At 33.8% G+C, this 12,802-nt stretch overlaps 2 protein-coding genes across 2 annotated transcripts; both read left to right on the forward strand.

The window, feature by feature from the left end:
• The first annotated feature begins 969 nt into the window (after nucleotides 1–969).
• On the forward strand, nucleotides 970–2,870 carry LOC105335271 (melatonin receptor type 1B-A). Its single transcript, XM_011439082.4, has 2 exons — nucleotides 970–1,507; nucleotides 1,952–2,870. Exons 1-2 carry the CDS (start codon nucleotides 1,228–1,230, stop codon nucleotides 2,749–2,751), a joined length of 1,080 nt encoding a protein of 359 aa, XP_011437384.3. The 5' UTR covers nucleotides 970–1,227; the 3' UTR covers nucleotides 2,752–2,870.
• Nucleotides 2,871–6,680: 3,810 nt separating this feature from the next.
• LOC136271527 (melatonin receptor type 1B-like) lies at nucleotides 6,681–9,774 on the forward strand. Its single transcript, XM_066071697.1, has 2 exons — nucleotides 6,681–7,000; nucleotides 8,906–9,774. Exons 1-2 carry the CDS (start codon nucleotides 6,763–6,765, stop codon nucleotides 9,628–9,630), a joined length of 963 nt encoding a protein of 320 aa, XP_065927769.1. The 5' UTR covers nucleotides 6,681–6,762; the 3' UTR covers nucleotides 9,631–9,774.
• The last annotated feature ends 3,028 nt before the right edge of the window (nucleotides 9,775–12,802 follow it).

Here is a 12,802-nt window from a genome sequence, read left to right on the forward strand (position 1 = left end):
TACCTAAATAAAACTATAAGTTGACAATGATGCAAGGTATGTGTATAATTCTTGCTGCGCTCGCCAGAACGGTAGCACCGTAAAACATATTAGAAAAATAAATTCTCTACATAAAGAGTTTGATTAACATATATTCTTGACATATTTCGATGATTTTTAATTATGAAACCGTACAATTATATTCCATCTTCAATGATATTTGCTTAACTTTTAATATTCGTAGGCATATAACTTGAAATGGTTACGCTAAAATCCATTTAATGTTCTTCTAAAATTTCAAGTTCAGTCTCATTTTTGTGTCTTCATGCACACGTTAAACAGACATGGACTAAGTAGATATATAATGATTTTTTTTTAAAGGTCATTCAAATAGTTTTCCCATAATTCTTGTCTAAGACTTTTGGTTTTGCTCATAAAAAATATAAGATGGTTCTATAATGGTAGCCGTTTCGCGCGTTCCCTCTAGAAAAAGTTATTTCCCATTTCATGACCGGCATTTCTCTAACCTAACAGGCCTCAGGAAATCTTATCAATAACTCTAGAGAAAAACAATTTTTAAATGCCGTCTTGGTGGTACCATCCTTTAAAAAAAATAATCCTACGATTGGAAAGAAGAAAAAAACAATATGCACGTGTTTGTTTTGTTTTTGTTTTTAAATAAATTCTGGACATATCTAGCGGACAGAAGTTAAAACCTTCCGTAAACAAATCATCATATACATGTATTCATAACAGCAATTTCTAGAACAAAATACAAATAAACTGTCCAATAAAAAATTTCCTCAACTGATTTGCGCCCCGACCTTCTTACACCCTTCAGATATAGTTTAGTCCCATATATAACAACGCATATTAGCAAACAAACAATACCTTATGTTTATTTATCGCCGGCCCTGGATCTCTTTCCGGTGTAAAGGTCGTATCAGTTTGACATGTTTATTCTCATTAAAATGTTTAAAAATTTCATTAATGACGGCTCCAATCCTCGGGGGATATATAAAACAATACAGGGGGAACAGTAAAAGTATTGAGTCGAGCTCAGAGGAGGGAAGCGTTCACGTGCTCTGAAGAAATCCGTTCGGATCTAGGAAAGGAAGTGGAAAACCAAAACCCACAAAGACGGCCAATATTGCAATACGGTTACAAATCGGTTAAACTGAAATCTGAAAGAAGACTTTTGAAAGAGAATTCTTGGAAGATTAAGGACCTTACAAGGTTGCAAGGACAATGCCAGACGAGATGGTCATAAATGAAACAGTAGTTACACCTGCGGCCGGATCGAGGGTGTTCGACCGGTACGAATTTGTCTCTGAGTCCCCCGCAGTGGGGGTCTTAGTGCTCATTGTACTGATTGTTGCCTCGGTGGTCGGGGGGTTTGGAAATCTTCTGATTTTAGTGTCCCTTTGGAAATCCAAGACGATGAAGTCTCTAGAGTGTATATTTATCGGCAACCTTGCGATCTCTGACCTATACGTCACAATGGTGGCGGACCCAATGAGCATTGTCGGTAAGTTCAGCAATAACATTCATTCATTAATAAATTATTTCGATCTTAACCCAATAATTATAGGCAAAATTTGATAATGTAAACGATTTACATTTTGTTGTTAATATGGAGGAACGTATATTTTCGCTGTTCAAATTAAATGTCTTGAATAAATTAGCGAGTCATCCTTCCGTATACATTTGTACCAATAAATCACAATAAAAGATTCCTTTTTCTTGTTTTTGGGGTAGAGTATGTGGTAATTGATCATATTTTACCCCGATACTGATAGAGACTATATCTTAAATTATGAACGAATATACATCTACATGTATAAAAATATAGATTCAGAAACGCACAAGATTACAACTTCGCTTATCACCTTGTTGAAAAATCACAATTTTGCAAACAATTTTTCAAGCTAATTAAATAAGTTTACAGTATCTATCCTTTATCATATTTCAGCTAAACTAGAGGGAGAGACTTTTTTCAACTCCATATCTGGGTTATGCCAGGCTATCGCATATGTATGTACTATTGCCTGTGTGAACTCTCTGGGCTCGATTACTCTGATGAGTTTCAACCGCTACATATTCATTTGCCACCACAAATACTACGACAAAATTTTCAAGAAACCCACTTGCATAGCAATGTGTATCCTCTTGTATCTAACTGGTCTCACTCTGGTCTTGCTGAATTTGGCGGGAATCGGTGACCATTCCTTCGACCGAAAGAGTCTGGAGTGCATTTGGGACCGCATGGCCACTTACTATTACACAGTTGCCTTTTCAGTTCTCTTGGTATGGATTCCAGTAACCATTACGGGAATATTCTATCTGAAGATATACATATCTGTGCGAACCAGCACGAAGAAAATAACGGAAGTCACGTGCTCCAATCACAACCGGAAGGCAATCAAACTTGCGCGCACGCTGTTTTTAATCTACTTGATTTTCTCTTCTTGCTGGATACCGTATGCTTTGATTATTGTTGTGGACAGGAATGACACGTTTCCTTATGAGTCACATCTAATCCTCACCGCCTTCGGGCATCTTCATCCTTCCATCAACTGGCTCATATACTATTTCACAAACACCAAGTTTCGCAAAGCCTTCGATGAATTGGTGAAGCTGAACAAACTCTTTGATTTATGCAAAGCGAAAAAGAAAGTGGAGGCCATGGAAATGACCAAGACAACAACAAACTCTAACGATTTATTAGTTACGAAAACACAACATATTCTTTCTTCATCAACAACAGAGTGAAACTTAAAAAAAAAATTTCCTTCACCGAAGTTGGATCTTTATTTAAACATACACAGTTATTTATTAATTGACATAGTAAAGAAAAGATTTGCAAATAAAAATTAAGTCCATTAGCTGAATATTTCAGCGTTTTTATTTTTTTACAAGTCCATAGGCAAAAAGACTGGAGAAGCCAAAGTTTTGAGGAAAGGAAATCATTTTTAATGTGCAATTTTATCCATCTTCAGATCTTTAGTTGAAACATTCAAGTAATTTATATAGTTATAAAGCAATGAAATGAATGGGAATCGTGATATACAGAAATAAAATTGTTTCCATACAAAAGCTCGGAAACACGTAGAAGTAGCAATAAAGTATCTTTATTGACCCATATTACTTTTTCTTTGAAAAAAAAGAAAACAACGTAGATATCTTAGCTTTGAGAAAATAAATTGATGATAGCTTTTATCATCATGATAACGATCGAAGAGTAATGCGAAAAACCAATTTTGTGAATTTACGTATATTTTATGGATATCATAACATTCAAATCTTGTAAAAAAAATATCAAGGTTCACAGAGCATGTGTATGCATGGTAACAAGAGATAATTTAATTCTAATAAAAAGAGTAAAGTTTTGGGGATCTAAACTTAGGGGAAGGGGGGGGGGGGGGGGCTTGGAAAGGCGGATTGGTCTTGTCCTCAAGCACCTGTAATTGCTTTTAAGTAATTGATAACAAAAAACATATAAAATAATATACAAAAAAAAAATCACTACAACAAACGACTAAGATTGTTTTTGCACGGGATGTTTTAAACATTAATCGTCCTTATCTTATTTTCAATATTCTGCGATTAAAAAAAAAATTCAATGTATTAAATATTATGAATTATGAATTTACTGGGTGTGTACGAATACAAAATTTACAATATGACATCGTAATTATATCGTAAATTTTGCTTTACCATCTACTTAATCGTTTGTTTGTTTGGTGTGTTTTTTTTTAATTTTATTATGAATTTTTAGCGACGTTGATATGATCTGATTGCTTGCATGCGCTGGATTTGACTTTAAAAGGAAATTATACTTGATTTTAAGAGAATTTAAATCTAAGCTATAAGTAGATCAAATAAAATACAATGGAAGATAGTAACAAAAATGTACATTTATAAGAAATATCTGATAGTTATCATGTAGATAATATTAGATTATCCTATTTCATTTGGTTCAGATAAGCAATGGCAAAACTTTCCATTGGTTTGTTGATCAGCTATATGTAACATTGAGCGCATGAATGAATGAAAATGTTCATGCGTCGATGCTAATTGCACGAAGAATGGCGTCAACGTCGTTGCAATCCATGATTTTAACACAAACAAGTACTAGATCATGGATCAGATAATGGTTGGACAGTGCTTGCAACTTTCTGTAAAGGATGCATGCCTATCGTAATCCTCTATTGGACAATGGATTAGACATGGATCTAATGGATTAGACATTGGTCTAATAGAGTAGACATTATCAATGATCAATGACATTGATTTGTACTAACCGGTATTCGGACTGCTTGCATGTCATTTTTTTTGCCTGTCTATGTACATATACTACATATACTTGATTTGACTAAAATGTACCTGTTTGTATTTATAGAATTACCATGTTTTATATTATAAGATATCAGAGGATCTTGCAATTATGTTTGTCTCGTTGGAAGACAATCCCAAAATTGAATATAAATGACTATACTAACTTCAATGCACAAGTTTACCGTGACAAAGGCACATCAATATAAATATCATGTTATTGAGATTTTATCAGTAAGAAGTTTTATAATAAAAATTAACCGATGAAAACAAAATATTGAAGTAGTATGTACATGTATGTGTTAAGTGAGCTGTAGGTGTAATGTGTAAATGAGTTCACTCGCTTCTTTGCTTGTCAATGTAAAATTAAAAGGCATACAATTTTTCTCAATCACTAATTAGATTTATATTTAATATCAAATGTCCCTACTTTGGGTAAATCAAAAGTGAATCCAGAATAACAAATGATTGGCAATGAAGGAGGAAAACCTAACTTCTGCTTAACTATTAGATAGACAAGTTCCAAGGACAGGTCGGCTCTATTCGGGCCCCTAACCCTGGCACTTGCTATCTTCCCTGACAAACTGTCAGTAATGTGTTTTACAAACAACTCTAATATACAATACCACACCATAGAACAGCTTCGGCTCTATTCGGGCCACTGATCTAATTGTGTGGGTCCAGAAGTTTAATATAGTGTTTCTGTTACCTTCTCCTTCCACTGCTCAAACAGGAATGACCCCGACTCTCAGCTTCTCTCACTTATATACACATAGGAGAGTCCACTGGAAAGGGGTGTCGGGTTATTCCATTATTAACATTGATTTATAATAGGACAAAATTCTTTACATAGGACTTGCCTCAATATTGTGTGAAGAGGGGCCACTTGTTCTTGAGACATTTAAGAACTTACATTGCATATGCATGTCTGTTAAACATTGTTCAAAGGTATACTGTATACAGGGTTATTTTCGCTCAGTGTAATTTTCGCCCTTTTAAACTTGCAAACGGATTCGTCCCGTCTTGAATTTGCCCAGATGCAGTTGTGTTAACAGATATTATTTGCAATATAGAATTCGCCTAGTCTTAAATTCGTCCTCTGGCACCGAGGGCGAAAGGGGCGAACATAAAACGGGGGAAATTATTTCTCTGTATACAGTACACAAGGGTGGAAAGTCAAAGCTGACAATCGTAACTTCTCGGGCTTTTTCAAAAGAGCTTGTCAAAGCCAACAGACTGTGTGGTGTGACATTTCGGAAACAGAACCGAGTTATGATAACGGCCTATTAACGGGATCGTTTTTCACCCATCCACGCAAAACACGGCGGATTATTCGTTATCTGTCGGACTAATTTCGTTTAAGATAGGATTCTGAAATTTAAAAAAAAACCCACCTATAACTGTTTTCAAATCGTCTGTCAAAGACAAAAAGTATAATCATACAGATGTCCCGGTGGAATCGACAATGATCATGACTTAATAATTTAAATATCACTAGACTTAGACCCGTGCGTGCACGGGTTGGCATTGCATATTATGTCGGGCATTTACGAAATAGATACATCAAATTTGCACACCATGTTGACATTCAGAAATCTTGGAATCTTTTAAACGCACTGAGTTGGAGTTTTCTCCCGTAATTTCTTTTATGAACAGAAAATATAAATAGCAAATTTTGAATGAAAATTTACACGTATTTGTATTACATGTATCGTTTTTTAGTTTATCCGTGCAAATGTGATATTGTGGAAACATAAACTAAAGAGCATCCCGTGATTTAGCTTGAATGTAATGCGCATGCGCAAGATTGTAAAATCCGAAAAATTCAGACGATTTCCGGATTTTTTAAAGGAATTCTCTTTGATTATGAATTAGCGAAGCCTGATTGAGAAAAAATAAAAACATATTGGTAATCTCCATGTACCAATGATGTTAAAAATATTTAAAACAAAAGACAGTAGTCTTCCGATTTCTCGGTATTAAAGCTAAAAAAATCGAGTCTATTATTTTAATATAGTAGTATAGATAAAAGGAGAAGTTCCATTCTCTTACGCGTGGTCAATTCGAGATCTTAAGAACTGTAACAATATAACGGGTAATGCCCGATAAATTAAAAAAGAAACGACGACAACATAATATTACATGCGTCAATATACCAGAACATCTGACAGCAACATATATATATAACTGGAGCGGTGCATCTTAAGAACTGTAACAAATATAACGGGTAATGTCCGATAAATTAAAAAAGAAACGACGACAACATAATAATACATGCGTCAATATACCAGAACATCTGACAGCAACATATATATATAACTGGAGTGGTGCATCTCAAACCCAATACAGATACGACGAGCAGCCGGTATGGTAAAACGGATTTCAGATTCGCGTGATATATATTCATAATTTTTTTCTCTCTCTCCTTCTGTTTGACTCTGTTAGAAAATGAACAGTACGGGAATCCTCGGTCGCTTTCAGTTTGTCGGCGACTATCCGGGAGTCGGGTGCTTCCTGGTCACTGTGTTGGTTCTGGGAACAGTTTTCGGAACCTCCGGTAATTTGCTGATTTTGATTTCGGTCTGCAAGATTATCAAAATGAGATCTTTGGAGTACATTTTCATTGCAAACCTGGCGATCTCGGATATGTTTGTTACCTTAGTTGCAGATCCCATGAATATTGTTGGTAAGTAATATATTGTACTTTCAAATTAAAAAATGAGCATGCAAAATCATATTTTTAGAACATTGCTTTTAATAAATAACATTAGCATAAAGAAATATTGTACTTTACCAAAAAACCCTTTATTTTTTATTTTTACGACCATTATGTGTGCGTGGATCGGTTATTCTTTCTTTAACAACTCCAATTAAAGATTTTAAAACAAAATTACTTGCAATGCCCCAGGAATATGATTTGAAACGTTGTCTACGTAAAGAAGCCGATTTGTGTTATTTTTGCGTAAAAACTACAAAACTAGAAAAACTCCTTATTTTTATCAAGATTTAATTTACATCAAGTCAAGTTTATTTGCAAAGCTTCAACAACATCTACCATATGGTTCTTTTAGGGACCATCTAAAAACACAAATAAATTCACTTTATGAATACATAGGAAATTGTCATTTTCGAAGCAGATTTAAAATAGACTACAATAGCGATTTTTCTCAATTTGTGATATGCGATTAGTAGAACCATTTTAACAAGAGCTTGGACTTAGGGTAGTTGTGTCAAAAAGCAATGTGACGTAGGCCTGTCTATTTCATTGTTGGCCACTCTGCCATGGCTCTTTGAAATCAACAAGATTTGTCTGGCTTTGAGCTAATGTTACATTAATGTTTAAAAATTCAGAGAATTTAAAACTATCTATTGCAACGTCACAAGCGAAAATCAAAGTTCACGCTTATGGCTGTTACTGTGGCTCTTCCATTAAAATTAACTTACCCTTAGGATAAGGTATGAATCACATTTGCAGACAAGGCAAGAAGTTAAAAAAAATGTAAATATAAGTATTAAATCATGATTTTTTGAAGTATACACTCTCATAACTGCAGCGGTGTGTGCATACAAATTTTCATAACGCGCTAACGCGCGTTACTCAATTTGTATGCACACACCGCTGCAGTTATGAGAGTGTATACTTCAAAAAATCATGATTCAATGCTATAATGTAACACTAAGACTATGCAATCAGTGCATATTTCGCTTGAAACCGCGTCATTTCTAACTTGTTTTGACGCAAGAAATAGATAGATACGTCCAACCGAAAGTCCAAGGTCTTGTTAAAATGGTTCTAATATCATTTTCTACCTGATATGTAAAAATTATATATTTCTTTTATCTTATTTCTTATAACGAACTACTACAAAGCTTCATTTCATCATAACGTCATAAAAGCACAACGTCAACACTCAGCTACCGAACCACGCAAAAATTGTTTAAAAACAAAATTTTCCTTTAAAAATTTAAATATTGTATGTGTATATTGTTTATTGTTTTCACTTTAATAAATGGTATCGAAAGAAAATGCTAAAAGGTATGATAAAAAATTATATAGTTTTTTTGGAATTCGCAAAAATTATATGCTCAATGAAAACTAAAATTGTCCTCCTTTGACCAAATTGATCGTTGATAATTCATATTAAATGTATTCAAAATGATCAGTAAAAATATTAATCTATTTGTATTTTTAAAAATTTTTAAAATTTTAAACACATGTTATTATAAAGATTTTTTTTAAATATGTACCGTTAGGATATAGATAATGCATGTATTTTTGGATCTATATTTGCACCCGTTAGATATAGATAGTATTTTTAGATCTATATGTGCACCCTTTATATAAGAATAGTATTTTAAGATCTATATTAATACCCTTTAAATATAGATAGTATCTTTAGATCTATATATGTACCCTTTAAATATACATTTTGTAGCATTTAACAATCAACCACTCATAACAGTGTTACAAAATTTGACATAATTTATATCCTTTTCCGACAAAAATCTCGAAGCTTGGTTATGCATTGCAGATAAAGATTCATAATATTCAGATTACTGTGAATAAACATTTTGTCATCCATTCTGGCAGGTAAACTGGAAGGAGAGAATTTTTTCCATCAAGTCCCCGGATTATGCGAGGCTGTTGCGTACATGTGCACTGTCTCTTGTATCGTGTCCCTGGGATCTATCACTCTGATGAGCTTCAGTCGCTTCGTTTTCATCTGCCATAATAAGTACTATAAGACGATCTTCAGAAAAGGCACCTGTGTTGCCATGTGCGTCGGCCTTTACTTAATTGGAATTTCCCTGATCCTCTTAAATTTAGCCGGGATCGGTGGCCATTCTTTCGATCGGAAGAGTCTAGTGTGTATTTGGGATCGGATGGCGACCTATTATTACACGGTGACTTTTTCCGTCGTTTTGGTGTGGATTCCAGTATTGTTTACTGGCTTATTTTACATTTGTATCTATTCAACGTTCAGGAAAAATTGTAGGGTTGTTACGGATATGACGTCACATAACTTGCAACGGAAGTCGATCGGCTTTGCGCGCACCTTGTTTCTGATTTACGCTGTTTTTACCACATGTTGGGTGCCCTATGCCATTATTATCGTTGCGGATCGAAATGATTCCTTTCCACACGAATCACATTTGATCATTACCACTTTCGCTCATTTACACCCATCTCTTAACTGGCTTGTATACTACTTAACGAACAAAAACTTTCATTATGCGTTCAATTCTATTATACCAGTAGATAAATGCACTGTGAAGAAGATTACAAAAATCCGGGTTATTCCTGCAATCAAGTGAAAAGCCAGACTTTCGGATTTTGTTATTTTTTTAACGATTCTCTCCTTCTGTATCTTAATTAACTAGATTTGGGTCAGTCATGAGGGGTTAAACATCTCCAGTGTTTGAGAGAGTTTAAATTTCGATTTATTAAAATATGTTTTGTTTTTGTATATAGTTTTGATCGCTTTTTTTCTTTTTAAACGTACTTCCTATCGAAATAAACAATAAAGTCAATTATCTTTTTTTTTAAATATTTTTTCTTTCCCAAAATAGTTACCTAGCAGCGTAGGTTTGAGCGTTATCTACTGATCTGCAAGTCTAGAAATTGAATCCCACTGGGACTTCCATTATTTTTTGCCTTCCCCCCCCCCCCCCCAAAAAAAAATTAAAACTTTTGTGAAATTTGACAAATCTAAGCCGATGAGATTATTTCGTTTATAGTGTTCTTTTATCCACATAAATATCAACAGACAGCTAGTGTCCCATACCACCTTAAATTTCTTTTAATTTAGTTATTTTTACATCCACCAAGCATGATTCCCTCTATTTCTTAACGAAATCAATAGATCACATACATTGTACATTCATAGCTCTGTAGAAACTGACAGGACTGAAATGTAAACGCCCCGTTTGTCGATTGGTGGACACATTCAGCAACCTAAGAAAAATCACGGACTGCCCAAAATAAGCATGCTGAAGTCAGACTCAAATTTCCATAGAAGACGATTTGGCTGTTTTTCTCAGCTAACTTACAGATTTACATTATCATTGATTAAGATAAGTTTTCTTACTTTTTACTTTGTTACAAGAAAGATGTAATTTATATAAACAATAAGATGCTTTATTTGATGATCCATGCGGGTTATAGAGGTAGCGGTCATTGCAGACAAAAATCGCATAACCCGCTAACACGAATCACCACAGAAAACAGTTTATTAAATATTTAATCTGCAAAAATGTGTGCGTGATCTTTCTTTGTTGGATTGTTTGGGATTTAAAAAAAGTATCAGCAATTAACAAAAAACTCTAATTCTCTCAATCACAATAAATGAGGCATGTGAACAGGTGAATTTCCTAACAAATCGAACGGTGTTAATAGATAATTGCTTTGTAAAAAGAAGCAATGGCTTTTTATCGTGTAAAGAAGTATTCAATTCAAAAGGTCCAGAGATCATTAACCTTTGCATTTTAGAAAATGCGACTGTCAACGTAAACGTGTGACCTTTTTATTATAGAGTATTTGATGAGTTGTAAATACGTCATTATCTAGTACACAATGCTTTAACAGTATGTTGAGTTTAGATACACTGAGATTATATATACTTCCTCAAACATCACGTGTTGACAATGAATTTTACCCAGTAGCTGAAGTTGTCAACCTTCCGCTTCCCCAACCACATGCACATTTTGATTGTTACTCGCTAGAATTTAAACCAAAAAGAACAAAACAGATGTGTGGTTTTTTTTAAATCTTAGTTGGATACAGCATGACACAATTGATTAAAATTGAGCTTGATGAATTGAGGTGCTTCAAAATACCATGTGACTTTACACAACCAATCAGCACTCAGTTTGTCCAAAAAACCTTGCGAAAAGTAAGGCACTCTTATTCACGTCATAATTTATAGTACGTATCAAATATATACTAAGTTCCAGGAACCAATATCATGAACGATCTTCAATTAATGCAGAAATGGAAAGGTGAATTAGAAATGGAGAGGGGTGGTGGTGATTTTCCACCTGTTATCCTTTCTTTGACCAACATGTCAGCAATTACAGGAACACAATGTACATGTAGTTCAAAAACCTAGTGTTTTTTCATGCTCTCACTTGATTTTATGAAATATTAATTAAATTTTAAAACTTCTTACTGACGGAGTCTTGAACTGCATAAAGTTTTAACGATGAGACCTTTTTCCCATTGGATTGTATTTTATTCCCTTTAAGGAAGGAGTCTTTTCTGGTTTTCGACTTGTCAAACGTAAATTTGATTAATTGTTCATTAAATAAAAATGAAAGGAAATAAGAAAAGTATATTTTTCTTTCTTTTTTACTATCATACAACTTGGCATAGAAAAAGAAATCAATGTTTAGAATCTAACAAGGACTATATTTTTGGCGGTTTTCTGTAAATACCAACAATTTTTCAATTCTTCTAAACTATCCCCCTTAAAGGGGACATAACCTTTATTTCAACAAACCTGAAAGCCCCCAAGGATACTGTGTGCCAAGTTGGTTGAAATTGGCCCAGTGCTTCTTGAGAAGATGTTACACAGCTAGAAAGTCCAAGACAGGACAGGGAAGGATAATTAATTGATATAAGCTCAGACATATCAATTCTTGATGGAAAAGACCATGCATGAGTATCAGCCAACATGCATCCATACCAACTTCATTTACCGGTAATATGAACTTTACTAACAAAATAATAATCTTCTTATTGTTCAGATCAAACTGACACAGTGACTCATGATTTTAAAGTAAAAATGAGACCAGTAAAAGCTTTTACTATGTTTAATTGTCCATTCCAACATCTGTGAAATTTCATTTGATTTTATACTGTTGATCTTATACAAAACCCTCTAAAACTGGACTTAAAACTCTTCTTGAAACGCAATATTTCAAATTGCCTATTTTCTTGTACACGTAGTAGCAAGTTATATTAAAAACTAAATGGGTCTCAAGTCAACAATACAAAACTTCATAACAAAGCTGAAGTGCATAGAGTATTTAATTTCAAATTTAAAATGAAATTTTTCACACAAAAAACCCCCACAGATCAATATTCATCACATTAAGTTTTGAATAGAGAGGGGAACTTGACTACAAAACATTGTTGTGTTGTCATAACACCATAGTGACATTCCCTTAAATGGATAAACATTACAGGAAATACATCTCAATATGTTTGGTTTCAAATTATTTTTACAAACATTAATATAATGTTTTGAATACCCTTCATTTCAAATAAAAAATAGAGTTATTTCCTTGTAGTGATTTGGTGGGAAAAATATATATTTTTAGAAACTACATACCCCGGTACTCATACCTCTCAAATGAGTATACAAAATATATACCTTTCCAGGCATCATTTTTTGGTCAATTGTACATTTGATAACTTAAGCCATGGTCAACAGTCTTTGTAGTTTTCTCTTACAATTGGACATTTATACTGTGAAATTCCCATCCT

This window comes from Magallana gigas, chromosome 9 (genome assembly GCF_963853765.1).
Source record: "Magallana gigas chromosome 9, xbMagGiga1.1, whole genome shotgun sequence".
Taxonomy (NCBI): Eukaryota; Metazoa; Mollusca; class Bivalvia; order Ostreida; family Ostreidae; genus Magallana; species Magallana gigas.

Bases quoted from the DNA above. Each gene is read 5' to 3' on its own strand.
- LOC105335271 (XM_011439082.4), top strand. From the start codon at position 1,228: ATGCCAGACGAGATGGTCATAAATGAAACAGTAGTTACACCTGCGGCC. The intron at 1,508-1,951 runs GTAAGTTCAGCA...ATCATATTTCAG, and splicing joins GGACCCAATGAGCATTGTCG to CTAAACTAGAGGGAGAGACT.
- LOC136271527 (XM_066071697.1), top strand. From the start codon at position 6,763: ATGAACAGTACGGGAATCCTCGGTCGCTTTCAGTTTGTCGGCGACTAT. The intron at 7,001-8,905 runs GTAAGTAATATA...CCATTCTGGCAG, and splicing joins AGATCCCATGAATATTGTTG to GTAAACTGGAAGGAGAGAAT.